Genomic DNA, 27,339 nt, shown 5'->3' with positions numbered 1-27,339 from the left:
GCATTAATTTTGTATTCTGCAACCTTACCAAATTCATTGATTAGTTCTAGTAGCTTTCTGGTAGTATCTTTAGGATTTCCTATGTATAGTATCATGTCATCACCAAACAGTGACAGTTTTACTTCTCTTCCAATTTGTATTCCTTTATTTCTTTTTCTTCTCTGATTGCTGTGGGCTAGGACTTCCAAAACTATGTTGAATAAGAGTGGCGAGAGTGGACACCTTTGTCTTGTTTCTGATCTTAGTGGAAATGCTTTCAGTTTTTCACCATTGAGCATGATGCTTGCTGTAGGTTTGTCATATATGGCCTTTATTATGTTGAGGTAGATTCCCTCTATGCCCATTTTCTGGAGAGTTTTTGTCATAAATAGGTGTTGTATTTTGTCAAGAGCTTTTTCTGCATCTACTGACATGATCATATGGTTTTTATTCCTTAATTTGTTAATGTGCTGTATCACTTTGATTGATTTGCATATACTGAAGAATCCTTGCATCCCTGGGATAAATCCCACTTGATCATAGTGTATGATCCTTTCAAAGTGCTGTTGGATTCTGTTTGCTAGTATTTTGTTCAGGATTTTTGCAACTATTTTCATCAGTGATATTGGTCTATAATTTTCTTTTTTTTGTGATACCTTTTTCTGGTTTTGGTATCAGGATGATGGGGGCTTCATAGAATGAATTTGGGAGTGTTTCTCCCTCTGCAATTTTTTGGAAGAGTTTGATAAGGATCGGTGTTAGCTCTTCTCTAAATGTTTGATAGAATTTGCCTGTGAAGCCATCTGGTCATGGACTTTTGTTTGTTGGAAGAGTTTTAATTATGGTTTCAATTTCATTACTTGTGATAGGTTTGTTTATATTTTCTAATTCTTCCTGGTTCAGTCTTGGAAAATTGTTCCTTTCCAAGAATTTGTCCATTTCTTTGTGCTTGTCCATTTTCCTGGCATATAGTTTGCAGTAGTCTCTTATAATCCTTTGTATTTCTGCAGTGTCAGCTGTGATTTCTCCTTTTTCATTTCTAATTTTATTTTATTATTTTTTTGTGGTACGCGGGCCTCTCACTGCTGTGGTCTCTCCCGTTGCAGAGCACAGGCTCCGGACGCGCAGGCTCAGTGGCCATGGCTCACGGGCCCAGCCGCTCCGCGGCAGGTGGGATCCTCCTGGACCGGGGCACGAACCCGTGTCCCCTGCATTGGCAGGTGGACTCTCAACCACTGCGCCACCAGCAAAGCCCCTCTAATTTTATTGATTTTTGTCCTCTCCTTTTTTTCTTGATGAGTCTGGCTAAGGGTTTATCAATTTTGTTTATCTTCTCCAAGAACCAGCTTTTAGTTTTATTGATCTTTGTTAGTGTTTTCTTCATTTCTATTTCATTTATTTCTGATCTGATCTTTATGATTTCTTTCCTTCTACTGACTTCGGGTTTTCTTTGTTCTTCTTTCTCTAGTGGCTTTAAGTGCAGGGTTAGAGTGTTTATTTAAGATTTTTCTTGTTTCTTGAGGTGAGATTGACTTGCTATAAACTTCCCTCTTAGAACTGCTTTTGCTGCATCCCATAGGCTTTGGTTCATCATGTTTTCATTGTCATTTGTTTCTATGTATTTTTCAGTTTCTTCTTCATTTTCCTCAGTGATCTCTTGGTTATTTAGTAGTGCACTGTTTAGCCTCCATGTCTTTGTGTTTTTTACAATTTTTTTTCCTGTAATTGATTTCCAATCTCATAGTGTTGTGGTCAGAAAAGATGTTTGATACAATTTCAATTTTCTTAAATTTCTGAGGCTTGATTTGTGACCCAAGATGTGATCTATCCTGAAGAATGTTCCATGTGCACTTGAGAAGAAAGTGTATTCTGCCACTTTGGGGTAGAATGTTCTATAAATATCAATTAGATCTATCTCATCTATTGTGTCATTTAAAGATTGTGTTTCCTTATTTATCTTCTGTTTGGATGATCTGTCCATTGGTGTATGTGGGGTGTTAAAGTCCCCTTCTATTATTGTGTTACTGTTGATTTCTCCTTTCATGGTTGTTAGCATTTGCCTTATGTATTGAGGTGCTCCTATGTTGGGTGCATAAACATTTATAATTGTTATATCTTCTTCTTGGATTTATCCTTTGATCATTATGTAGTGTCCCTCCTTGGATTTTTCAGAATTTCCACTGAAAAATCAGCTGATAACCTTATGGGGATTCCTTTGTATGTTATTTTTTGTTTTCCCTTGCTGCTTTTAATATTTTTTCTTTGAATTTAATTTTTGTTAGTTTGATTAATATGTGTCTTGGTGTGTTTTTCTTAGGGTTTATCCTGTATGGGACTCTCTCTGCTTCCTGGACTTGGGTGACTATTTCCATTCCCATGTTAGGGAAGTTTTCAACTATAATCTCTTCAGGTATTTTCTCAGACCCTTTCTTTTTCTCTTCCTCTTCTGGGACCCCTATAATTCGAATGTTCGTGTGTTTAGTGTTGTCCCAGAGGTTTCTGAGATTGTCTTCAATTCTTTTCATTCTTTTATCTTTATTCTGTTCCTGGGCAGCTATTTACACCATTTTGTCTTCCAGCTCACTTATTCATTCTTCTGCCTCAGTTATTCTGTTACTGATTCCTTCTAGTGTATTTTTCATTTCAGTTATTGTGTTGTTCATCTCTGTTTGTTCTTTAGTTCTTCTAGATATTTGTTAAACATTTCTTGTATTTTCTCAATTTGTGCTTCCATTCTATTTCTGAGATTCTGGATCATATTTATTATCATTACTCTGAATTCTTTTTTAGGTAGATTGCCTATTTCCTCTTCATTTATTTGGTCTTGTAGGTTTTTACCTTGCTCCTTCAACTGTTACATATTTTTTTGCTGTCTCTTTTTTTTTTTTTTACGAGTAAGATTATATTCCTGTTTTACTGGTTGTTTGGCCTGAGGTTTCCAATACTGGAGTTTGTAGGCTATTGGGTAGAGCTGGGTCTTGGTGCTGAGATGAGGACCTCTGTGAGACCTCACTCCGATGAATATTCCCTGGGGTCTGAGGTTCTCTATTAGTCCAGTGGTTTGGACTTGAGCTCCCACTGCAGGAGCTTCTGCCTGACCCTGGGCTTGTGAACCAAGATCTCGCAAGCCATGTGGGGTGGCAAAAAAAAAAAAAAAAAAAAAAAGAAAGAAAAAGAAAAAAGAAAGAATAACAAAATAAAAAATAAAATTAGACTATGAAACTAACAGATATGTTAGAAAGAATGTAAAAATTAAAATATATATGAATCAACAACCGGAAGGTACATCAGTACCACAATAGTCAAAAAGAGAAGGAGGGAAGAGAAAAGAAAAATGGTGGGGGGAAGGCCTTGGCTGTGGAGGGCAGGGACTAAGCAAGGGTGAGGTTTGGGTGGTGGGCAGGGCCAATGCTCAGGACCCACAGGGCTGGAAAAGGCCCTGGGGGCTGTGGGGGTTGGGGCTTAGGCTCAAAGAACAGAAGGGATCCAGGTGTGCCCCCTCCAGGGGACCTCACCTGGGAGCCCAGCCGCCTTCCTGGGCTTGAGAGGGCAGGGCAAATACCCTCCTCTCCTCTCCTGCTCCTCCAATTTGGGGTCTTGAAGGGTCCCTCCTGCCTGCCTCTCCTGATCTCCCCGGCCTCCCTCCTATGACCCCAAGACCCATATGACCTGGAAGGGGCTTTGGATTGCAGGGGACTGGCCTGGGAGCTCAGCAGACTCCCCAGGCCTGAGTGGGTGGGGCAATTGTCCTCTGCTCCTCTCCTGCTTGTCCTGGAGGGCCCTTCCCACCTGCCTCTCCTGTTCTCCCCTTGGCCTCCCTCCTATGCCCCCAGGACCCAGGTGGCCTGAATGGGGCTTTGGAGTGGGGGGGAACCAGCTTGGGAGCTCAGCAGGCTCCCCAGCCCGAGTGGGCCAGGTGATCACCCTCTGCTCCTCTCCCACTCTTCCTGGAGAGTCCCTGCCACCTGCCTCTCCTGATCTCCCCCACCTCAGGGGCACCAATCCTGTCTGGCCTCCACTTCTCCTCCCCCCTCAGTCCCACTATGTCCTACCAGTTCAGTCTGGGATTCCTCCCATCTCTTTGGATGTCAGAGTCCCCCACCAGCAGCTGGCAGGCACCCTAGCTGTGGGGAGATGCTAATTCCACATCTTCCCACATTGGCATCTTGAATCCATCTTCTTCATTGTAGTTTTTGTACACATTTCTCTTATGAGCATTTTTTCACATGTCTGAGCCCTTTCTCTGAATTCCCCGTTCACATCTTTGCCCATCTTTTCATCAGGGTTTTGACCTTTTTTCTTATCAATTTGTATTTGTTCTATATAAATTAGGGAAAGTAGCTTTGATGAGTTGCAGTATTTCTTCCAGATTATCACTTGTCTTTTGGTTTTGCTTATATTACTTTTTCTTCCATGCGTAAGTTTAGTTTTATGCTGTCAATTCACTTTTTTATGACTTCTAGGCTTTCTGTTACTTTAGACAGGTTTGAAGTTATAATTTTTGCATGTTTCCTCCTGGTACTTTTGTAGTTTCATTTTTCACATCTGTGTATTGATACACACCACACACTGATGGTTATTCTAGCACTCTTGGGTCCAACTTAATTTTTCCTTTGAAAAAAATTGTTCCAATCTTATTAAATATTCCATCTTTTCCTTCTTGTATGAAGTGCTGTCTTTATCATAGTCTAAAATCCCATATGAATTAGGGACTATGTCAGAACTTCCTACTCTGTTGCATTGGACTGTCTCTTCATACTGATTATGTTACTGTAATTAAGCATTTAGAGTAGGATTTTATTCCTTGCAAATAATTTAATCTCATTTTTCCACTTAAAAAACATTCTCCTCATTCTTCTTTGTTAATTTCCAAATAAAGTTAGAATCACCTTTACTAGTTAAAAAAATATATTTTTTCTCTGGGATAGGATTTAACTTATAAAATTATTTAAGAAGCCTGATGTCTTTATATATTTTTTTCTTCCTAAACAAGAACAAGGTAGGTTTTTCCATATGTTTAGGTGTTATTTCATAATCTCCAAAAGTGTTTTCAGGCACATTTATATATGTCTTACACATTTATTAAATGAGTAAATAGATTAAATGTAATCTTAGGTATTTTATTTTTATTCTATTATAAATGTGGTCTTTTACTCCCATATATCTTCTAAATGGTTGTTGTATCATGAAAACTTTTGATTTCTATTTACTTACTTTCTATATTACTCAGTTTTTAGTTGAGACCCTTAGGTGCATACTTGTAGCCTCTGGAATTGTGATGGTTTTGCCTCTTCCTTTCCAACTTTTGATTTTTCATTTTTTTTTCTTGTCTAACTGTGTTGGCTAATATCTTCAGGACAATAACCAAGAAGGATAACAGTAGTCATTCTTTTCTTGATTTTGATGTAATTAGTTATTAGTTTTCTCCACTGTATTGGCTTTTGGACTGAATTTAATTTTTTGTCCAGAGATTGAATTTTGAGATTTGGAGAAAAGTCTATTTGAAACACAAATCTTGAATCAGCATTCATTATTCCTATGGCAGAATGTTCAATGAAATTTTTGTTGAAGTTTCAAATGACAGATAAACTCAGCCAATTTTCAGCACAATACACCAAAAAATCAGAAAAGCTCTTTAATATTTTTGCACCAATTAATTTTATTTAGCAAAATCTGTGTCATCTAAAAATTAGGTGTTTCCCCCCCATCAGTGTTTCCTTATTTATGAATACTTCTAGAAATCCCTGAAAATTTCTACTTAAGTTTTTCTGTTTTAGGCAGACATCACACTGACACGACATTAAAACATTTGTCTGGGGTCATGATAGAGGAAAGCTCATTGTCTCTCCTGGGGCCACTGGGAATTGGCATGAATGTCATTCTGTGGCCACACAGGAGTGTCTGGAGTTATTCCTGAGGTAGAGTTTCAACGACAAAGCTCAGAAGAGCACAAAGTGAGGAGTAATGATTAAAAAATTAAGTGGTGATATTATCAAATAATAGCTTGTGAATAATACTGTGTTATCAGGAGAGAAAAGGATTCCTTAGAAATGGGACCAAGCCCTATAATTCTCTCAAGGAACTGTAAGTTTTAAAGAAATATACTTAATGGAAGAAGAAGGACAATGGCTCATGTGACAAAAAATATCCATTGTGTTGCCTGTTTTGGGTAAAATAAAACAAATATCTAAGCCAAGCAAGAGGGTCACTTCAGTTAGTATTTCTGCTCACAAATGAGGAATATCAAACTCTAGGATGGTTGGAGTTTTCTCATGGTTTGTTTCCATGCCACTTGCACATCCTTGCAAGCAATCAAAACCAGAATTTTCCAGTCATTGTTATTCACTGGGGTTCCCCAACATAGGCTGTTTAATTGAGATGGTATACCTGAACAGCTGCAACCAGTTCAGCTGGGTACATAGATATCTGGTCCAAAGCTGAACTTTCCTGGCTTTGAAAATGTACACTGGAATCCAGACTTGTGAAGTGTGTCAATTTATGGCACTCCGTGACTTTGTGACCAGCAGAGTCCTTGCTCAGAGGCTGTAGTGGTTGACAGAGGTTAGAGCCTTGTTCATTAGTTGTTCTTTGGTTCTTCTGGGTGTGGCCCATATGGATTCTGACTTGTAGCAGAGCTCTGCACTCTCTTTTGGCATTTGGTTGAGTAGATAATGAATATGCTTCGCATTAGGAAGATGCCAGCAATGACTGCAAAATAACTCCCATAAACTAAAAACTAGAGAAAAACAGAGTTAATTAGACACTCATGAAATATGACTATCTATGTTATTGATAATACGTAGTGATGCTGTTGATTTACTTGGATGATGGGGTAACCGAGAATCAGGATCTTAATATGGATCTTTTAGATGTGCACAGTACTCTCTTTTCCCCTCTTAGAAGAACCAGGCATGAAAGGGTAAGCAATGCAGTAACTAAGAGTGTGGGCTCTGGAGTCAGGGTTGCTTGGATTCAAATTCTCGCACATGCCACCAATAGTGAAAGAAACACTAAATCCCACTGACTTACATGTCTATGTTTGGAGGATAGTGCAATGCTATATGTAATGTCTCCAGGAATGAGTTTTCAACACTGAGGTTACTTTTTACCTGCCTTATCCCCTTTTTTTCAGATCCACATGTAAAATGTGAAATTGGACTAATTTTAAGTCTCTCAGTACCCTGAGAGACTTAAAAGGGAAGTGAACTCTGCAGCCACGTACCCCTTCCCAGTTGCATCTTAGTATATTGTGGTACTGGACCACGGGGGAAGGAAGAGACATAAGGGGGACATGAAGGCAAGAGTGTTACCTGATAGGGTTTTAGGGACCAAAGGCAAATGCTAACCTATAGTGATTACTGCTCAAAACCTACTTGGTTTTACAGTTGATAGTTAAAGGCGTGGCTAATTTTACTTTATTTTATTTAAGTATTTTTTTTTGATGTGGACCATATTTAAAGTTTTTTTTGAATTTGTTACAATATTGCTTCTGTTTTTATCTTTCGGGTTTTTGGCCATGAGGCATGTGGGTTCTTATCTCCCTGACCGGGGATCAAACCTGCACCCCCTGCATTGGAAGGTGAAGTCTTAACCACTGGACTGCCAGGGAAGTCCTAAGGCATAGTTTATTTTAAAATTTGCCTAGCCAAGAAATTCAATACTGCCAGTGGTAAGGTTGAAAAAGCCCTCTGAGATGACCAGGTTATTCTACATCCCCCACAACTGCGTGAATAGGAAAATGGAAGTACTGCAGCTTACCTGAATGCGGACTGGCAGCCTCAATCCTCCCTGATCTACTACGATCACGGTTATAACAGTCTGAATCACCAGGGCGATGAAGGTGTTGATTCCAAACACTAGGGCGTAGCGTTCCACACTCAGATTAACTGCGATCTGAAACCTGTCATTCAACATAGAATAAGATTTTTAACGAGAACGTACATGGGATTCTTATCTTTAAAAGAAAATGAAGAGAAAGCAGTGTCTTGTTAACAGCACTTTTTGTCTAAATCTACTCCAGTATAGACAAATGGGCAGAACAAGGAAAAAATATATACTTAAAGGCTGAATTAAAATATACTTAAAGGAAATATGGCAAAATTCTTCCTATCCAATTTAATCGTTCCAGAAATTAAACCTAAATGTTCTTCCTTTGAGATGACCCATATTAAACTGAGGCCAGAATTGGAATTGGAATTGGAATCATCTTCCACTTCTGGTTTAAATCTCATAAGAAACCTATTTTTTATAATTATATAGATATTGAAATCTTATTACAAAGCACTTTTGAAAGACTGGCAGATATATGTTATTTATAGTTCTTCCTTGGAATGCAGGTAAAAGGCTTTGGGTTCTGAATATTCTTAAAATGAAAAGAAACAATGTCATCTTACCTTAGCAAAATACTCGCCTTAAAAAAAAACTCAAGACACATGAGTTTGATACATTAAACACATACCCTTTGGTGAAAAAAATGAACTTGCCTCAAGTTTCATCTGTTTCCTTTGTTTCATGATCTTTTCTCAGGGTCCACGTTTCCGTGTTTTGTCAATTACTTATCAAGCATTTTTCACAGACTAAAACTCAAAACTTTATAAAGCTTTTGGCTCTACTTTCATGTGATTTGAAATTCAAATGTTTCTTATCTCTTTTGGTTAATACCAAAGCATATATCCTATAGTCAGCTTTCTCTGCACTTATATATAGAACCAAATGTTTTTAATCATTAAAAAAATGATCTCTGGGATTCATAGTTTCTTGTAATCTTTGCATCTACTTTTTTCAGTATCCACCTTGCTGAAAATATTTTGTTTCATACAAAAGTATATGCCTGGAATTACTCAAGCAACTAAGTGAAATCAGAGGTGTAATCTAAACTTAATCATTCAAAATCAAATTGCATTACACCGTGCAAATTGGCAAACTGTTTGAAATAAAAATCACAACCTGACCATGTATCATTGCCTTTGGTTTATGAACTTACAGAACTTGTTTCCCTTGCTGATTAATATTAGCAATATTCGGTGAGCAATTAAATGAAAAGATGGCTCAATTGTGCCTAATTTAATATGAAGTAGTCAACATTTAATATTGCAATTGATTAAAATCCTTCCAAAGTTCTCAAAAGAATTATAGGAATACAGAAAAGAGAATATGGTTTAGTTTTAGGACTGGGAAGAAATGCTTAGTAATACTTACACTGCTATGGTGATAAGAAGCATATAGCCGGTCTTGAATAACAAAAAGCCTGCATAGCATGCCCATATGCTGGTCGTGTAATGCATGAGAAATAGAGAGCCTGCATTGACAACCGAGAAGATGGCCAGAGCCAACTCTCCCAGAAGATCCCAGTTGACTTTCACATAACCCACTGCAAAGGCAGCCAGGGCCCCTAAAGAAGAAACATTAAGGAAGATCCAACATATTGACTTTGCCCATGGGAAACATCAACATGTTCTCTTAAGAACTCAGGTCTCAGGTAATTCTGAAAGATAAACATATTGCTTTCCCAATTCGTGAAAATAGTGTGATCCACCTAAATGGGGATTTATCCATGTCTCAAGCATGTTTTCCTTTGGCTACTCTCTTTAATTTCTATTCTTTCAGTCATTTAGTTGTCACACTTTTAATTAGCATCAACTACATGCCAAGCACTGTTCTATGCAGAGGGACTAGAAAGGTTCCTAACCACCCACAGAGTGGGGAGAAATGATACATAAACTCAGTCACTTAATACAACATGCTCAGGGCAGGGATAGATAAAGGTGAAACAACTGCTCTGGCAGTACACCTAGCCTGATCATATTTGCCTTCTTTATTGTTTTTCTCAGTGATAGGTAACAGATACGTTGCATCAGGTAGTAAGTTTTAGTCTTTATTACTAATCTTTCTTAATTTTACTTCTAATCTCCATCTTAATGTCTTCAAGATCTGGCTTAATTTACTTGAGGTTTTGGGTGAACAATTTACAGAGTTTAAGAGATTGAATAATTGACAGTAATTAGAGTTAGTAAATATAGTTCTCTTTAACAAAGTGAGAGATATTTATGTTTCAAATTATTGAGATTTGATTAACTTTTCCACATGTGATCTAGGCAAGAACCACACTACAAAAGACATAAAGTTACTTTTCTTCCCAGAAATTGGAATGTAGGAGAGATAATTTCAGTGAACTAACTCTAGTACAGTCTTGGTTTCCAGGAGTTAAACTGAAATCTCCTAAAAGGGAGACAATAATAAAACAGACACCACATGAGGTTTCTGAAAATTTATATAAAACAAGGTGTGGAAATCTCCTACTTCCTAGAAAAATACCTTCAAAGTCTTAGTTGAATTTCAGTTTCCATTAACCAGGATATAAATATTTATTGTAGAGGGAACTTCAAAGGCAGATTTTCCTCTGATATTAGAATCCTGACTCACATAACATCTTGCACTTCTGATTTAAATCTCATAAGAAAGCTAATTTTGAAAATTTGTGGTGTAGAGCCTGGAATTTCTTAAAGATGGGCACTAGCTAAATCAAATTCTTTATTAACAAAAACCCTTCCAGTGATAATTTGGAAGTCTTAAAAGTTCAGTTCATTTTCTAAAATAATAAAAACACCTTTTTTATACACAAGATGCCTATTTTCTTTTTGATATTAAGAACAATCCTGAAAGAACAGGGGGCATTATTAACACTTTTCTTGATGATGAAATGGAATCTTGGGAATCTGACTAGAATGTGATCACTTGGTGCTGACTTCCGAGCTCTTGAGTTACCAGTAACTGCAACACATTAAATAGAAATGTCCTGTCTCTCTTTTTGCCCCACTGCCTTCTATTCCTGGAAAAGATTAATATGCCTTCTGAACAGACCTAATTTACCACCATGGAGAATTTAGCAACTGGAGAAATGAACTTAGTGGGGGGTAGCCCATCAAAGGAAGATCAAAGTTTACTTACCGCCAAAGGTTGCAATAGCTTCTACTGCTCCATTATATATTATGGAACTCTGGCCTGATGCCTTGTAATCCCACAGGACTTGAACATAGTTCAAAACCTGGTTAAAACCTGCTGTGGAAAAAGACCACCATAGGGACCAGTAAAAAAGATGTTTTGAGGAATAACACTCCTTCAAATCTTGTAACCACTGCACAAAAACTCTCAAAACTACACTTTCTGGCTTTGGGCTGCTCCAATGGCCATCATATGGGTTCCCTGAAACAGTGACTACTTCTTGTCCACCTGGTTCATGATCCTTTTGAGGTTCCTCTAAGACAGCATCCTTTCCTGGTGGCTTTGGAGGACCTTCTTTGCTGGGTTTTGCATGAAAAAACATGCTCTTCTTAGGCATTGGTAGGAAAAGTGAGAAAAGGAAGGCCATGGAGACAGAGGCCAAGGATATGACGTTGAGGTAAAAGTACGATAGGTTGGCCAGGGATACCAAGAGTTGGGCCAGCACTGAGGCCGCCGTGTAGGCCACCAGTGTGGCACTCCTGCAGTAGCCACTCACTTTCTGATAATGCTCTGGGCTGACCACGCTGTAAATGTAGGCATAGTAGGCCACCTCGGTGGCAGTGACCATCCCATAGAAGAACTCTACGACCTGCATGGTCTTCACTCCTTGGCCAAACAAGAGCAGCAGCCAGGTAATGATGAAGCTGATCCCTTGTAGGTTGATGACTGGCTTGTAGCGGACGTAATCGGTGAGGATAAACACTGGGAACAGCAGCACCAGATATGAGTATGTCCACACGGGGAAGATCTCATTTGTGATCTGCAGAGTTGAAAAATGGATCCTGTGACCATGAAGCACCAGGAAGTGAGGAGGGTTACCTTTCTCAGATTCGTGCATTACTAAGGTACATGTCGCTTGCCCGATACAAAAGTCTGCATCCAATCAAATAGGGTATTCTTCGTATTATGAGAAAGCACAATAGAAAACTGATTTTCAAGGAACCCAGTAGGAAAGGAGAGCTCCCCCCACCCCACCAAAAAACCCACTTCATATACTTACATGCATCTCGGTAGAAGAATATATTGGCTTAATGTGCAATCTGAGCTATATTAAATTTATAATAGTATGTACACTAGAGCCCAGGCATACCTCATTTTATTGTGTTTTGCTTTATTGTGCTTTGCAGATATCGTGTTTTGTTTTGTTTTGTTTTTCACAGATTAAAGGTCTGTGGAAACCTGCATTGAGCAAGTCTATTGACACCATTTTTCCAATAGCATTTGCTCACTTCATGTCTTTGTCACATTTTGGTAATTCTTATAATATTTCAAGCTTTTTCATTATTATTATATTTGTTATGGTGATCTATGATCAATAATCTTTGATGTTACTATTGTAATTGTTTTGGCGTTTTTTTAGCAATAAAATATTTTTCAATTAAGGTACTTTTTTTAGACATAATGCTATTGCACACTTAATAGACTATAGTATAGTGAAAACATAACTGTTTTTTTTTTTTGCGGTACACGGGCCTCTCACCGCTGTGGCCTCTCCCGTTGCGGAGCACAGGCTCTGGACGCACAGGCTCAGCGGCCAATGCTCACAGGCCCAGCCGCTCCGCGGCATGTGGGATCTTCCCCGACCGGGGCACGAACCCGTGTGCCCTGCATCGGCAGGCGGACTCTCAACCACTGCGCCACCAGGGAAGCCCCATAACTGTTTTATGCACTGGGAAATTAAAAAAAAATTTGTGAGATTGCTTTATTGCAATGTTCACTTTATTGCAGTGGTCTGGAACCAAACCTGCAATGTCTCTGAGGTGTGCCTGTAAACTAGTTAAAAATTGTTCAACAGACACTTGTGGGTTTTTCAGGCTATTAAAAAATACTATTCTCTTCTTGTTCAGAGATAACAACACTAGATAAAGCAGCTACAGTGTTAGAATAATCCAGCAACCTTTACCTTTATGTGATTCATCATTACGGCAAAAATCTCAGCCTTGCAAGTCTGGATGAACACCCAGATGAAGACAGCACAGGGTAAATCATCTTGCAGAATTATGGTGTGGGAACAAGCAATGCATTTCATCTCCTTCCTGGCCAAATTTGCTGGGCTCCCAACCCCGTTTGCCTCCAATTCTACTGATTTGTCTCTGCTCACTCAATTCTGGCCTCACTTTAATATGAGTCATCTCATGGATTTAGTCAGAAATGCACGGCACCTCAAGGTTCATTCACAGAAAGGACTGAAGAAGTTGTTGATCTTTGGGGCGTGATGGGTACAGGTGCAGGTCAGCTGCATTAGACTTTGTTCTGTGCCCCCTGCTTTCTCCAGCAACCTCAGTGGTTCCTGTTTCGATGACAGAGGAATGTTCAGTGATTTGAAAGGCTAATGTAACTGGGCTGCGCCTTTGAGGTCCAGCTGGTCCATAGTGGTCAAGGAAGCAGACCCCTGGGGCTCACTGGTTGATTCTGGATGTCTATCTGTTGTTTGCTTTGTCTGAATAGTGACATGCTTCCATCCGGGAAACTTTGAAACAGAGTTGCCCCTAAGTGATTTTACAATACAATAGAATAAGCTTGCCCTTCCGTCCATACTACCTTATCACCAAATAAAGCAGCATCAGTGAGCCTTTCAGGTGAAGCCACACACTCTACAGTGTTTTCTTAGCTATGGCTGGAGACTATAAAACCAGCCCAGGGTAATTCTCTGACTGGGTCAGTGCACTTTCTTGTTGCACTTGTCATAAAAAAAAAAAAAAAAAAAAAAAAAAAGAGGTGGATCCTTTGAGTAAGAGAATTGGGACTTCTGGGGAAGATAAAGCTGTTAATGTCTCACCTGCTGATAAATAGTTTTTCAAAATGGAGTTAGTGTCCTAAAGAAATCCTACAATTTTTAAACACATTCTGCTTATACCCCAGCAGGCTAAAAGTTTATTAGGACTAGATCCTGTGCCTGGCATCATTGATTTTATTTTAGGATTAGTATAATAGAATTAGGATTAGTATAATAGAATCAATGAAGACTTGACATGTTCCCATGCATTAAGCCTAATGTTAGAAGTCTACAAAAGTGAAAATATTTGTTACACATGCAATGTGTTTTGGTTTCCCATTTTTGCAAGTGTGAGGAGGAAAGAGTAGTTTGAACAGTTCTATAAAATAACACATACTATGAAGATGGGATTCATTGAGGTCAGTGTGTTAATCTTATTTCCAGTTGAATGAAAACGTCACTCTAGGTCCTTGTTTGAGTCCTGTAAGATTAAACCACATCAAGATATGTATGTATATTAACTCACCTCTTCACTGGTCAGGTTTTTATCTGGCCCAGATAAATACAGCATAAGGAAGGGTTCTGAGGGTCTCATCGTGGAGAAGAATCCAAACAGGCAGAGGATCACAGTGGGATAAATCCAGGAATGGCTCGCTGAAGTTTGGAAACAACTCATGGCTGATCAAATGGAAACAAAACAAAAATTAACTGATGTTTATTTTTTCTGGCATCCTGGATGTCATGAAAAGCTCATTTCTAAATGTTTAATGAAAGGACAAAGTTTCATCCATCTGAAGCTGACCTGAAAAGGGGAGTGATGAATAACTGCTTTCAAATATTCCTTAGGAGAATCGGTCAACCCTCCTTTGCCAACAAACTTCTTACTCATTATTGCTGCGGGAAGAGTCCCACTTCTTTAGTGCTCTCCGTCATAAACATGGTAATAAGTAGCTACTAATAATTGGTAAACAATGGACCAGTGGATGTTTAAAAGTAAGTAAAACATTGGCTAGTGAATTACTGGTGTGCAGGCATACCTCAGAGTTACTGCCGGTTTGGTTCCAGACCACTGCAACAAAGCAAATATTACAATAAAGCAAACAGCACACATTTTGTGGTTTCCCACTGCATATGGAAATTATGTTTACACTGTACTGTAGTCTATTAAGTGTGAAACAGCATCATGTCTAACAAAGCTATGTGCGTACCTTCATTAAAAAATACTTTATTGCTGAAAAATGCTAACCGTCATTTGAGCCTTCAGCGACTCGTCATCTTTTTGCAATGTTAACATCCAAGGTCACTAGTCACGGGGTCACCATGACAAACATAATAAAAATGAAAAAGTTTGAAACATTGTGAGAATTACTGAAATGTGACACAGAGTCACGAAGTGAGCAAATGCTGTTGAAAAAGTGGTGTTGATAGATTTGCTCCAGGCAGTGTTGCCAAAAACCTTGAATTTGTAAAAACTGCAGTATCTGTGAAGGGCAATAACGTCAAGTGCAATAAAACGAGGTCTGTCTGGACATGACCTTCTAGGAGGTCAAAACCAAGAGAACAGAGACTGAGTTGCTCAAGGCTTCTTCTGTCTGCACACTTTATTTTGCATGGAAACTTCTGACTCAGAAATCTTAATACACTGTATTTACACCTTTTCCCTCCATCAGGCTCTCCCTTGCTTAGTATTGTGCTTGACACATAATAGACCTCCAAGTTATTTTTGTTAGGTGTCTATGATCTGAGAATTTATAATTCTTCAGTTAAAAACTTAAACTGGATAAAGCTCTGACTTGCCATCTTTTCCATATTTCCCCCCTTTTCCATCCTGGTGCTAACTCTGGGCTGGGAATAGAAGGTGTCACGTCTTAGACTGTTCTTCCGTTTTTCTTTTTGACTGGGCCCATCTCATCTCTAAGTCTGAAGTTTCACACCACTCAGTGGGGCAGGTAGCTCATTAACAGTTCATACTCAGTTCATAGGTTTTTCCTAACCCAGAAATAAAATTGCTTGAACTTCACATTTCAGACAAAAACTCCAGTAGAGGATTTCATTTATCACTGCACAGAAAAACAAGAACAGCAAAGCCCTTATTTTACGGTGGCCACGTTTGAAAACATCTTGCTTTTTCATGGGGATTACAATGTGCAACGGGAAAGCTCACCCTCATGCCTTCATATTTTGGATCAAGCGTTACTTTGTAAAGGGGACACATTTTTTGGTGGTCTTGCGCGTGGTTAAGTTCTCTAAGTCCTAGGAAAGAAACTAACCTGCTGTATGATGCTTTTCTGTATCTAATCTAACTAAATCCTCATAATAACTATAACACACAATAATTTCCCAGATTCCCAGGTGAGGATATGGGAGATCCAGGATGTCCAACAACTGGCTTCAAACCACATGGTCAAGATTTGAACCCAGTCTTCCTGGCTCCCAGCTCCAGGGTCCTGTCACCTGCTCCACTTGGCCTCATTCTGGTGGCCTTCTTCCTTGGCTGCTGTTATTAACCTAATGACATCCTCTCCCCACAGTGAGGGAAGTGTTTTTATGAACACATTCATGCTGAAGAGTATGGCTTAATACCCAGAGCTTCCAGGGGCAATTACAGGTTGAAAGTGGGCCAGAGAGAGGGGAGACGGTGCTCACTCCACAAGAGCAAGGTGGGGTGGGAACTCTGCTAGGGGCTGAGGAGGTGGGAGACCTGCTGAATCACACCACTGGCCTGCCACCCACCCGACCCATTCACAAGGTGGTCCCAGACAGCTGCGTCGTTCCTCTCTTAAGTTAAATGAGTTTGTTTCTGTCAACAAAACCCTTGATGAGGCTGCACAGAGATCAGGGGAAGGATATGGACATGGAAGTGGATTAATGTGAACAATGTGACAATGTGAACTTCTTGCCAAGAGCGTATTGGATTTGACAGTCCTCTACCTCCTGCCTCAGCCTAGAATGCACGGGATTTAGCTTCTTCCTGAGTTGCTACCAGGGTTTGTGAGTAATGTTTTTATAGAAAGGGCTATCCTGGGTAGGCAATTACTAAGGCTTGGCCATCTTTCAAAGGGTAGTCTTAATGGGGTGACATCGTCTGACTCTACATCTAGAACATTCTTTCCATCTGCTGACCATGGATTGTGCACTAACTCCACAAGTCATTGTTCTCTCTGTGCATCTCAGAGACCTAGGACTATGCCCGTGGTCCCTGGGCTGAGAAGAGACCCCTGGCTCATCTATCGTTCCATCTGATAACTGTCCTCCCATCCAAGTATTGATATCAACCAGGCCCAACCCTGCTTAGCTTCCGACATCAGGTGGGATGGGGTGCGTTCAGCGTGCCAGGGCCATAGACACAGCTGTTCTAATAGTGCTGCACCATTGGGTTTAGTTGGGAAGGTCAAGCAGAGAAAGACAGTATATGTAAGCAGGAGGGCAGAGCCTTTTGTCTGTTTGGGTCGTTGCTCTATTCCTGTGCCTAGAAGAGCTCTCCACACAGTAAGTCTCGTAGAAGGAAGGGGATGAACCTCTGAGAAGCAGGAAAGCTCTGTCTGGATTTCCTGAGGGCCCTTCCTAGTAGCACCAGGTAAAGGCCAAGGAGGTTTTCAACTGTACAAGCACCTTGCATTCAGTTGCTCGTCTGTAAAGTGGGATAACAATGCTACCTGCATGTGTGGGCTTTTTGTGGGTACCAAGGGCTTTGATACCTGGAAGGGACTTGGCGCCTTGCTGGGCACAGAGCTGCCGCTCCAACATGTCATTTTCCCTCCCTTGGCTCTCTCCATGTGGCAGGCCCCACAGTGATTCGGGCTTAACGAGGAGAAAATGAGGGAGGGTGTCTGGGTTTAGCTGAAAACAACTGAGAAACACCTGGGTGGGGGGGGGTCACACGTGGGCCCGAGGATGCTGGGCTTCCTTCTCTCCTCCTTTTCCAGCCCCTTCCCACAGAAACAGACGCATGCTTCAAAGCTAGTTTTTCTGCCGGAGGAAATGAGAGAAGGCGTCTAAGCGAACACGCGCAGGAGTCCTTTAACCGAGGAGGGCTGAGTAGAGCAGCTGGTTTAGCTGCAGCAGGAGCTCCTACACCCTTTCTGAGACCCTGTCTCACCTGCTGGCGATTCTTCAGCCTCCAGGGCCACGGCCCCTGTCCCCGCCCGCTGCCTGCTGCCCCCTGGGAGACTCTGAGACTCTGGGCTGCTGGCATCTGGCTGTTCTTCTCCCTCCCCCCACCCACTGCCCAGGGTCTCCTCGTCAAGCACTTGCCTCACTGCATAGCCCTTCTCAACCCTGGCCAGTCACTACGACTGTGAACTTGACTCGCATCATCATCACCGGGGGTTTGGTGAAAATACGGCTTCCGGGACTCCAGCCCTAAAGTGTGATTCAGTAGGCACGGTGAGGCCTAGGCATCTGCATTTATAGGCGTTGAGTGAGTCTGATGCCTGAGGCCCAAGAACCCCTTCTCCCTTATCCATGCACTGGGCTGAGCAGCTCCACGCCGCAGTGTGGTGGGGGAGGTGGCGGAAACCATCCAGGGAGCTTTCCCACACCTACACATACACCTATTACCCCCAAATTCTCTGCTGGACTCTAGGCCCTGGAGAGTCCAGGACGGGTGGAAGAATCCTCAGGGGCTTCCGACGTTTCAGATAGGACTCTCCAATCCTGCCCCACCCACTATTCCCTTGATGTGCACACAGCACTCCGTCTGTGACCTGCTCTGTCCCATCCAACCTAAACTGCTTATCCAACAGTGTCTGTGTTCAGCCCTGAACAAAGCACCACGGCTCTGGCTCCTTCAGTCACCACAGCGATTAATATATATTTAAATATGTATACATATTTTTATTATACATTTTATATATTTATATATATTATGTTAAATTATAATATAATGTCAATATATTTTATTATATATTTATGTTATATCAAATTATATTATATATTTATAATATATTTATATTATATATAAATATAATTTATATATTATAAAATTTATAAATTTATATATTTATGTTATATATAATATATAGTTTATATATTACATAAAATATATTTATATATTTACATATTACATATAAAATACAATATATTTATATATAATATGATATATAATTAATTATAATTATATATTATATAATACAGTAATGCCCAACTTATCAATGGTTCAACTTAGGATATTTTGACTCTATGATGGTGCGAAAGTGACATGCCTTCAGTAGACAGTGTACTTTGCACTCTGAATTTTGATCCTTTCCCAGGCTAGTGACATGTGGTCTCACCCATCCCTTCTCGTCATGCTGGGCAGCGGCAGCCTCCGCTCAGCCAGGCGATCAGGGTGAACAACCGACACACTTACCACCTTTCTGGACCCTGACAACCATTCTGCCTTTCACTTTCAGTACAGTATTCCATGCATTACATGAGACATTCAATACTTTAGTATAAAACAGGCTTTGTAGTAGATGATTTTGCCCAACTGTAGACTAATGTAAATGTTCTGAGCACGTTTAAGGTAGGTGAGGCTAAGCTGTGATGCTTGGTAGGTCAGGTGCATTAAAGGTATTGTTGACTTAGGATATTTTCACCTTCTGATGGGTTTATTGAGGCCTAACCCTAACCCTTGGAAGTCAAGGAAGATCTGTATACAATATATTATATATATAAAATTTACATAAAATTAGGATTGTTCTAAGGATTAGAGACAAATAATTATATAAAGCAACTATATTATAGATTATATATGGATATATATATAGATATAGATTATATATATATATGGCCCCCAATTTCTCAGACGTGGGAACTGAACCTCCCCAGAGCTCATGGCCACTCAGCTAAAAAAGGTTAAATCTGAGTTCAGGGTTGGGTCTGTTGGCTCCAAGTTTATCTTACTTTTCCCTGAGGGGTAGATGCCTCCTACTTCCGTGGCACCATGCCCACCATCTCGACATTTTCTTCTTCTCATTTCCTTGCCAGCTACCCCAAAAAGCGCTGTCAATATGGGCTCTAGGATTCCAACCGAACAACCTGGGTCCTGCCCAAATCCTCTCTCTCTTAGTGGAGAAGCCTGAGGCTACTGACCTCACAATGCTTGGAAGTACTAGTTATCTTCTTTTGTTTTTATCTTATTGAGGAGATGCTGCTCTTTCTGTCATCATGACTATGACTATGATAATCAAATCACTTATGCAATTTCTTTCTACAATTTTTACATTTGGAAAATTATTTTAAAATTTTAAATTGAAGTACTGTTGATTTACAATATTGTGTTAGCTTCAGGTGTACAACAAAGTGATTAAGTTTATATATATATATATATATATATATATATATATGTATATATTTTTCAGATTCTTTTCCATCATAGGTTATTACAAGATATTGAAAACAGTTCCCTGTGCTATACGGTAGGTCCTTGATGCTTATCTGTTTTACCTATAGTAGTTTGTATCTGTTAATCCCATACTCCTAATTTGTCCCTTTTGCCTTCCCTCTCTCTTTGGATAAAAACAAGCTTGTTTTCTATGTCCGAGTGTGCTTCTGTTTTGTATATACATTCATTTGTATTATTTTTTAGATTCCACATATAAGTGATATTATATAGTATTTGTCTTTCTCTGTCTGATTTATTTCAGATATTTCTGATATATTCTCTAGGTCCATCCATGTGGCTGCAAATGGTAGTATTTCATTCTGAGTAATATTCCATTGTGTATATACATACCACATCTTCTTTTTTTTTTTTTTTAACACGTTAACTTATCCTTCCTTCCTTCCTTTCTTCCTTCCTTCCTTCCTTCCTTCCTTCCTTTCTGGCTGCATTGGGTCTTCGTTGCTGCACACGGGCTTTCTCTAGTTGTAGCAAGCGGGGGCTACTCTTCGTTGTGGTGCACAGGCTTCTCATTGCAGTGGCTTCTCTTGTTGTGGAGCACGGGCTCTAGGCATGCGGGCTTCAGTAGTTGTGGCGCGTGGGCTCATTAGATGTGGCTCGCGGGCTCTAGAGAGCAGGCTTAGTAGTTGTGGCGCACAGGCTTAGTTGCTCCGTGGCATGTTAGATCTTCCGGGACCAGGGCTTGAACGAGTATCCCCTGCATTGGCAGGTGGATTCTTAACCACTGTGCCACCAGGGAAGTCGCATACCACATCTTCTTAATCCAATTGTCTGTTGCTGGATACTTTGGTTGCTTCCATGTCTTGGCTGTTATAAATAGTGCTGCTATGAATACTGGGATGCAGGTGTCATTTCGAATTAGTGTTTTCATTTTTTCCGGATATATACCCAGGAGTGAAATTGCTGGATCATGTGGTAACTCTATTTTTAGTTTTTAAGGAATCTCTATACTGTCTTCCACAATGGCTGCAAATTATTTTAATTTTTCTTTGACAATTTTGTGAAGTAGATAGAGGAGGTGGTATTGTCCTTGTTTTATATATAAGGAAACTGAGGGCCAGAGGCAATAAGATTTGTGCCGGTTTTCACATTTAACCAACATTAAAACCTGAACTTGGACTCAGTTTTTCTAATTACAAGTTCAGTAATCTTTCCTCTTACACTGTGTTGAGAGTGCCTGGCTATATCCCCAAAATTCCATTTCAAATTTATTTTAAATAGTGTTTTTCAGATTGTCAGTATCAAAAAATTTGAGTGGGCTGCCAACAGGATTAAAAAAAAAATGTTTCAGAAAAACATTAAATATCAAAGCGCACTGCAGAGTACGCCTGTGTTTTCCAAAACTTCTGTTTGGAATATATCAATACAGTTGACCCTTGAACCACGGGGGGTTAGGGGTGCCTACTTTCCTTGCCGTTGAAAGTCCAACTATAACTTATAGTCAGCCTTCTGTGTTCGCAGTTTCACCCTATCCATGATTCTGGATCCGCGGATTCAACCAACCAGCTTGGGTACTACTGGAGTATTTACTATTGAAAAAAGTCTGTAAATAAGCAGACCTGTGCAACTCAAAACCATGTTGTTCAAGGGTCAACTGTATATATATATGAACACACTGTACATTATTGCTGTGGATACAGCCAGTGGGTTAGAAGTTTCAGAGGAAAGAATAAGACTAAATATTGAATGACATCCCTCATAAGCACACCTGTTTACATCATCATAGAACACCTATTCTATCTGGAAGGACCACAGCCTTCAGGGCAACGTACCATTCTGGAACAGGCTGGGTTTTTTGCTACTTGACCACTTATCATTCCACTTGAACCCCATAAAATTATCCTCCTTCTAAAGAGAGCTCTAAGCTTCCCTTTGCTTCATTGAATCTAACCTGAGGACATGAATCAGGTTGATTTTCTGAGTTGGCACTTTTGAAAGATGTTTTTCTTTCCCCTTTCTGCATTTTCCAAATAAGATAATCCTTTCCAAAGCTGCTCCTGTGGCAGTAATTCTCACATATTACTCACATGCTCCGTCACTGTTTTAAAAAAGGTACAAGGACACTGTGCAGGCAATAGATTAAAGGAGAAAAAAAAAAGGGCAGTCTCCAAACAAGTCAGCCTATCTGGCTACCGTGATAGGTTAAAGGAGAAAAAAAAAAAAAAAAAGGACAGTCTCCAAACAAAAGTCAGCCTATCTGGCTACCGTGACTCAAAATCTACAGTGAAGACGGCGCAAGTAACATGAGAGGCTGTATGAATCAGCAGAGACTCGGAGCAGCTACATCGACCATAGAGACTTCCTTGGTGGCCTGGGATGCCCTGGCGCACTCTTCAGAGGGCGAACTCCAGCTGACACAGCAGATGGAGCAGGTGAGCCCTGAGCTTTAGCCTCTGCGTCACTCCTGAGCCACGGTGGCCCCAGGCAGGTTGCAGTCTCCCTGTGCCTCCTACCCCGCAGGCCAGACCCAGCCGTGCTATCTGCACACATGGGGGGCACATCACACGGGCCCTGGGCGTACACTGCCATGTGCACCACTGGGGTGACCAGCCAGCCCATGTGACCTGGAACGAACCCCAAAGACCACCAACACCTTTGTGATGGGAAGCGACCCACCTAAATGACTTTGGGATCTATGCGTTCCTTTCTCTTTTTGCTGGCAGGGGGATAATGATTTTTTTTCTTTAAAATCCACAGCCATCCCACCAGGGATCCTTCATGTTCTACCGTTAAATCTTCAGCATCTCTCAATCTCTAATTTGGATCTAGTCCTAGAAGGTCCCACATTTTTACTGCTGCTTCCCTTTCTTCAAGGTATGTGGAGACAGTAACTTTCTTCACATAACAATCCCCTTCTAATCTGACTTCATTTTGAGGTGCTCAGAGGCTTTTCTTCATCTCCTAAAAAAATTAAGATTTACTTTCGACTATGATCAAGTTGGGCTGGTTGTTTCCATCTGCCTTGGAAAAATTTCTTTCTATGCAACCTCTTAACTGTTTTTAGTGTCTTGGTATCAGAGTTCAATTTTTCCTCTCCTCTTTTATTCCAATAATTACTATGTTGTTGACTTTTTCCATTTCTTTTGTTCTTTAATCACATCCTTAAGTCTTTCCAAATGGTTTCAGGCCAACACCCTTTTCTATATGAATGTGCATAGCTTTAGGAATAATCCTAAGTGTTTCCCTAATTTGTAATATCATTCCTGAAACTCCCATTTTTCTTATATTGACTGCAAAAGAAGTTCATTTGTCATTATAATTCTATGGTATGGGGAAAATAAAACTTTTTTTTAATGGAAAGCAAACAAAAATATTGACTTTGTTGCCAGGATCCCATTTTGAGTGAGTTTCAAGGTTAACCTAGAATGCACATTTCCTGGTTCTTCTACCAGGGAGTCCAGAGCCCTCCACTTTGCTGTATGTCCTTCAGTTAGTCTTAACTTGTAGACTCATTGTGTGAAATAAACATTTTCCATGTTTGTGCACATAAAAATTTTCATGTATTATTCCTGTATACCACAGGGACCCACATTGGGCCTATGACAACTTGGACTTCATCTAAATTTCAGGCATGGACAGTGTCCTATTTCCTAATCCATAGGCTGTGAATATATACATAAAAATTCTTATGGCCGCAAATTTCTAAATACATATTTCCAGTGGCATAGGACAGGCAGCTATTAAAAAGCAAGAACTGTAGAAATTGACGCACACCAGTAGGCTTCCTGGCTCTGAGATCTGGGTGGATTTCCTAGCTAAAAAGGACCTTAGTTGATCACATCCCCCCACCCACTCCCAGAAGATGGAATTCTGCTCCCAGAGCCAAAGTTTTCAGAGCTGCGGGGCTCCCTGAGGCAGGGGTCCAGACCTTCCCCCAAACCGGTTTTGCAATGGTTCCCACAACAGAGGGCCTGGAGTATAAGGGACTGGGTCAGCAGAAAGGATTCATTTTATTATATCCTCTTCCATGCTTGTGTAGAAGATGCTGCCAGAACTCAATGAGATGCTAATAATTTTGAAGGAAACTATCTAGAAGCCTCCGTCTCCACCCAGTTCCTATCCACCCCTCCTCACTAATCATGCCATTCATCTCGGAGAGGGTGCTTGACAAGACGACCAGCACCCGACAAGTGGGCATAATTTTCAGAACCTTCACTGTAGTCAGAACACCTATCTCAAATAACAGAGCAAGAGATTGATAATTTAAAATAATTATGAATCTCACAGCCTCTAAATTCCAAAGGGCTTGGGCAGCGGGGCAAGTAGATGACGTTTGCAAAAGGTTTCACTCCCCAAGGCCCAAAGCTTTTGTAAAAACAGAGGTAGAACCAATATTTGTTACATTTTCCAAAAAGCTCACGCTCCCCTTTTGGGTTTTCAACACTGCCAGGCCAAGCTTCTCACCAGCTAGAAGCAAATCAAAAATGTAACCACCGAAAACTGAAACATTTGCTTTTTGCTGATTGAGAATAACAACTAATTATGCTTTTTAATCTACTTCCTACTAAAACAGAAGAAAATATGACTTTGAGTAAAACATCCATCTCAAAGAGCTGCAGTCTGCTTAAGTCAAGACAAGGCAGTGCTGGAGGAAGGGCTGGGGAAGTGACTCCAGGGAACCGCTTAGTTACTGTTCTCTGCTGCAAAATCAGGGCTGGAGGGTGATTGCAGCAGTTTCTAGTGAGCTACTGCATTTTAGCTGTGACTTCATTGTATTTCAAATGCATTTTACTTATCTCTGTCTCACTCTCTGCAGAAAAACGAATTTGACCTCGTAAACTCTAGTATCATAGAGGACCATCTAGAAGAAAACGTATCTTTGTGACCTAAGGGCTGGCAAATATTTCATTGCAGTGATAGCAAGGACACAACTTGAAAAAGAGCGATACATTGAATTTCATCAAAAAAAACGTATTTACTCTTCAAGAGATACCATTAAGAAACTGGAAAGAAAAACGACAGAGAACACTTCCCAACCACTAGAAGGTCTAAGTACAAAAACACTAGCATACCAAATGTTCACAAAGATTTAGAGCAACTGGGTTTGTACACGTAGCTTGTGAGAATGTGAAATGGTACCAACTCTTTGGAAAACCTTTTGGCAATCTATACAAGAAAGTTCAAGCATTCATAATAGCAAAAGAAAAAAAAGGGAAGCAACTGAAATGTCCATTAAAAGGTGAATGAATAAACAATGCTGTATATTTAAGTAACCAATACTGATTTAATCAGCAATAGAAAGGAATGAACTATTGCAAAAATTTGGTTGAATGTGGAAAACATTATGCTGTCCCAAAGAATCAAGACTTAAAACTGTACGATTCCTTTAGTACATATAAAGTCCTAAAACAAGCAAAACTAATCTGTAGTGGTAGAAATTGGATCAGCGGTTGCCTGGGGTAGGAGATGACAAGGGAGGGACTGACTGCAGTGGAATACAAGGGAACTTTCTGGAGTGATGAAAATGCTTTACATCTTGATTGTAGCGCAGTTACAAACTTACATTTGTCAAAATTCATTTGCATTGTATGTACATTTTATTATACGCAAGTAAACGATACCTCAATAAAGATAATTTGAAAAAAAAGAACGAATCATTGATACTTGGAATAAGGCAAAATAAATCTCAAATATTATGCTGCCTAAAAAGAATCCAGACACAAAAGGGACACCCTTATATGATTCTCCTACTGAGAGAAATCAGAACAGTGGTCACCTCTGGGGGCAGGTGGGGTGGGAACTGTCTGTAAAGGGGCATGAGGGAATTTTCTGGGGGTGATGAAATATCTTGATAAATATCTTATATCTTGATAAGCTATAGTTTCATGGGTGTATACAATTATAAACACTCAAACTTAAAATCTATACTTTATATTGTGTATACATTATACCTCAGTTAAAAGAAATACACCTGCTTCCCCCCCATCAGAGCATTTTGCCATGTAGGACTCTCCAAAAGTTGCACTTTTCTTATTGGTGCAACAACTAAGGTTTTTCCAAATTCTACATCGGGGCAAGGCCTCTATTTAATCCAAAAAAAGAACATCATCTTTGAAACTGGGTCTGTCCTAGAATATTGGAATGGAAACAGTGACCACAAATCAAATCTAGGACAGGCCAACAAACTTTGTAAGTCTGGGCACATACAACATCCTTCAAAATAATACAGATAGAATCAGAGTTACCTGCTCCTTCTGTGCCCTGAACCTAGTCCAGTTTCCTGCCTTGAGATCCAGCTTCGGCTCCTTCCTGCTGCCAGCCGCTGCGAGTCCCTGTCACAACGCCCCTTCCTTTCATTGGCGTTGCAAGCCCTCCTCCTTCAGAATGGAGCTGTCAGAAGCAATGGCTTTATATGCATCAAACCTCACCTGCCTTCTGATGGCTTCGTACTCTGGAACCCACCCTGTTCCGTAGCCACCCTCTTTAGAATGCCATTGAATAAAACAGACAAAGAGATTCAGATCTCTCTAAAACACAGACAATTAGGGAGGTAAAAATAACAAAACACTTCCCTCTGAGTGCTATTACTAAAGTAATCTAATTTAGTCTCTCTAGAATTTTGTATGAAGTGACTTAGAATCTAAGGAAACTATGAAGTAGTCCTATATCACCCACCACCCACTCATAATCCTTCAGGTAGCCCCCTTCCCCCAAACCAAACCAAAGTGAAACCAAAACCGTGGAATCAGCGCTGAAATGCAGCACACACACGCCTTCAAAACTCCACACAACTTTAAAAGGTAATCAGGTCCAGATATTCAATATGCAGGCTCGAATAGTTCTGCTTTTGGTCAAAACTACAGCAAGAGTAGATACAGGTGACCTTTAAACTATACCCTTTGAATTCCATTTTATCATATGTGGCACTCTTTTTTTACTTGCACGAAACATATGCTGAGGAATTAATCATCCCCTCCCAGATTGTTTATTCTCTGTATGTCTATGCTTAGATCAATCTGGTCTTAGGTGCAGCTGGAGGAATATGCTTATCAAACCATCACCCTGGCGAAGTCACCCCGTCACATCTAACCACTGAAATGCAGTGTGGTAATTAGTCAAAGGCACGGGGTGGGGTGGAGGTGGAGGGAAAAAGTGCTTCAAGGAAAAACTAGGCATCGTCTGAGCTATTTCGCAACTCTGCACAGTTATTGTAGTAACTCAGAGGCAATGTGAAATAACTCTTGTCTGTAGACATGAAAATGAGTGCTGTCCAAGGAAGGTATAGCCTTCTTCCCCTCACCTCCATGGAAAACCAGTT

The 27,339-nt window shown here is 40.2% G+C and overlaps 1 protein-coding gene and 1 long non-coding RNA gene across 3 annotated transcripts; one reads left to right on the top strand and one right to left on the bottom strand.

The window, feature by feature from the left end:
- Nucleotides 1-5,631: 5,631 nt before the first annotated feature.
- Nucleotides 5,632-26,388, bottom strand: SLC19A3 (solute carrier family 19 member 3). Of its 2 annotated transcripts, none has more exons than XM_060015497.1 (6): nt 26,267-26,388; nt 14,223-14,374; nt 10,927-11,740; nt 9,178-9,370; nt 7,738-7,879; nt 5,632-6,715 (listed from the first exon to the last, which is right to left on the bottom strand). In XM_060015497.1, the coding sequence occupies exons 2-6, from the start codon at nt 14,370-14,372 to the stop codon at nt 6,557-6,559; spliced, it is 1,458 nt and encodes a 485-aa protein (XP_059871480.1). In that variant the 5' UTR covers nt 14,373-14,374; nt 26,267-26,388; the 3' UTR covers nt 5,632-6,556. The 2 variants fall into 2 exon arrangements, with proteins under 2 accessions (XP_059871480.1, XP_059871482.1); XM_060015499.1 differs by lacking the exon at nt 26,267-26,388 and adding an exon at nt 14,499-14,608.
- Nucleotides 22,286-25,639, top strand: LOC132427965 (uncharacterized). Its single transcript, XR_009520043.1, has 3 exons — nt 22,286-22,453; nt 22,779-22,895; nt 24,838-25,639. It is a non-coding gene; the product is annotated as an uncharacterized lncRNA (long non-coding RNA).
- Nucleotides 26,389-27,339: the final 951 nt, after the last annotated feature.

Source organism: Delphinus delphis, chromosome 7 (genome assembly GCF_949987515.2).
Source record: "Delphinus delphis chromosome 7, mDelDel1.2, whole genome shotgun sequence".
Classification (NCBI taxonomy): domain Eukaryota; kingdom Metazoa; phylum Chordata; class Mammalia; order Artiodactyla; family Delphinidae; genus Delphinus; species Delphinus delphis.
Note: the sequence above shows the minus strand (reverse complement) of the source record. Positions and strands in the feature narration are given on the sequence as shown.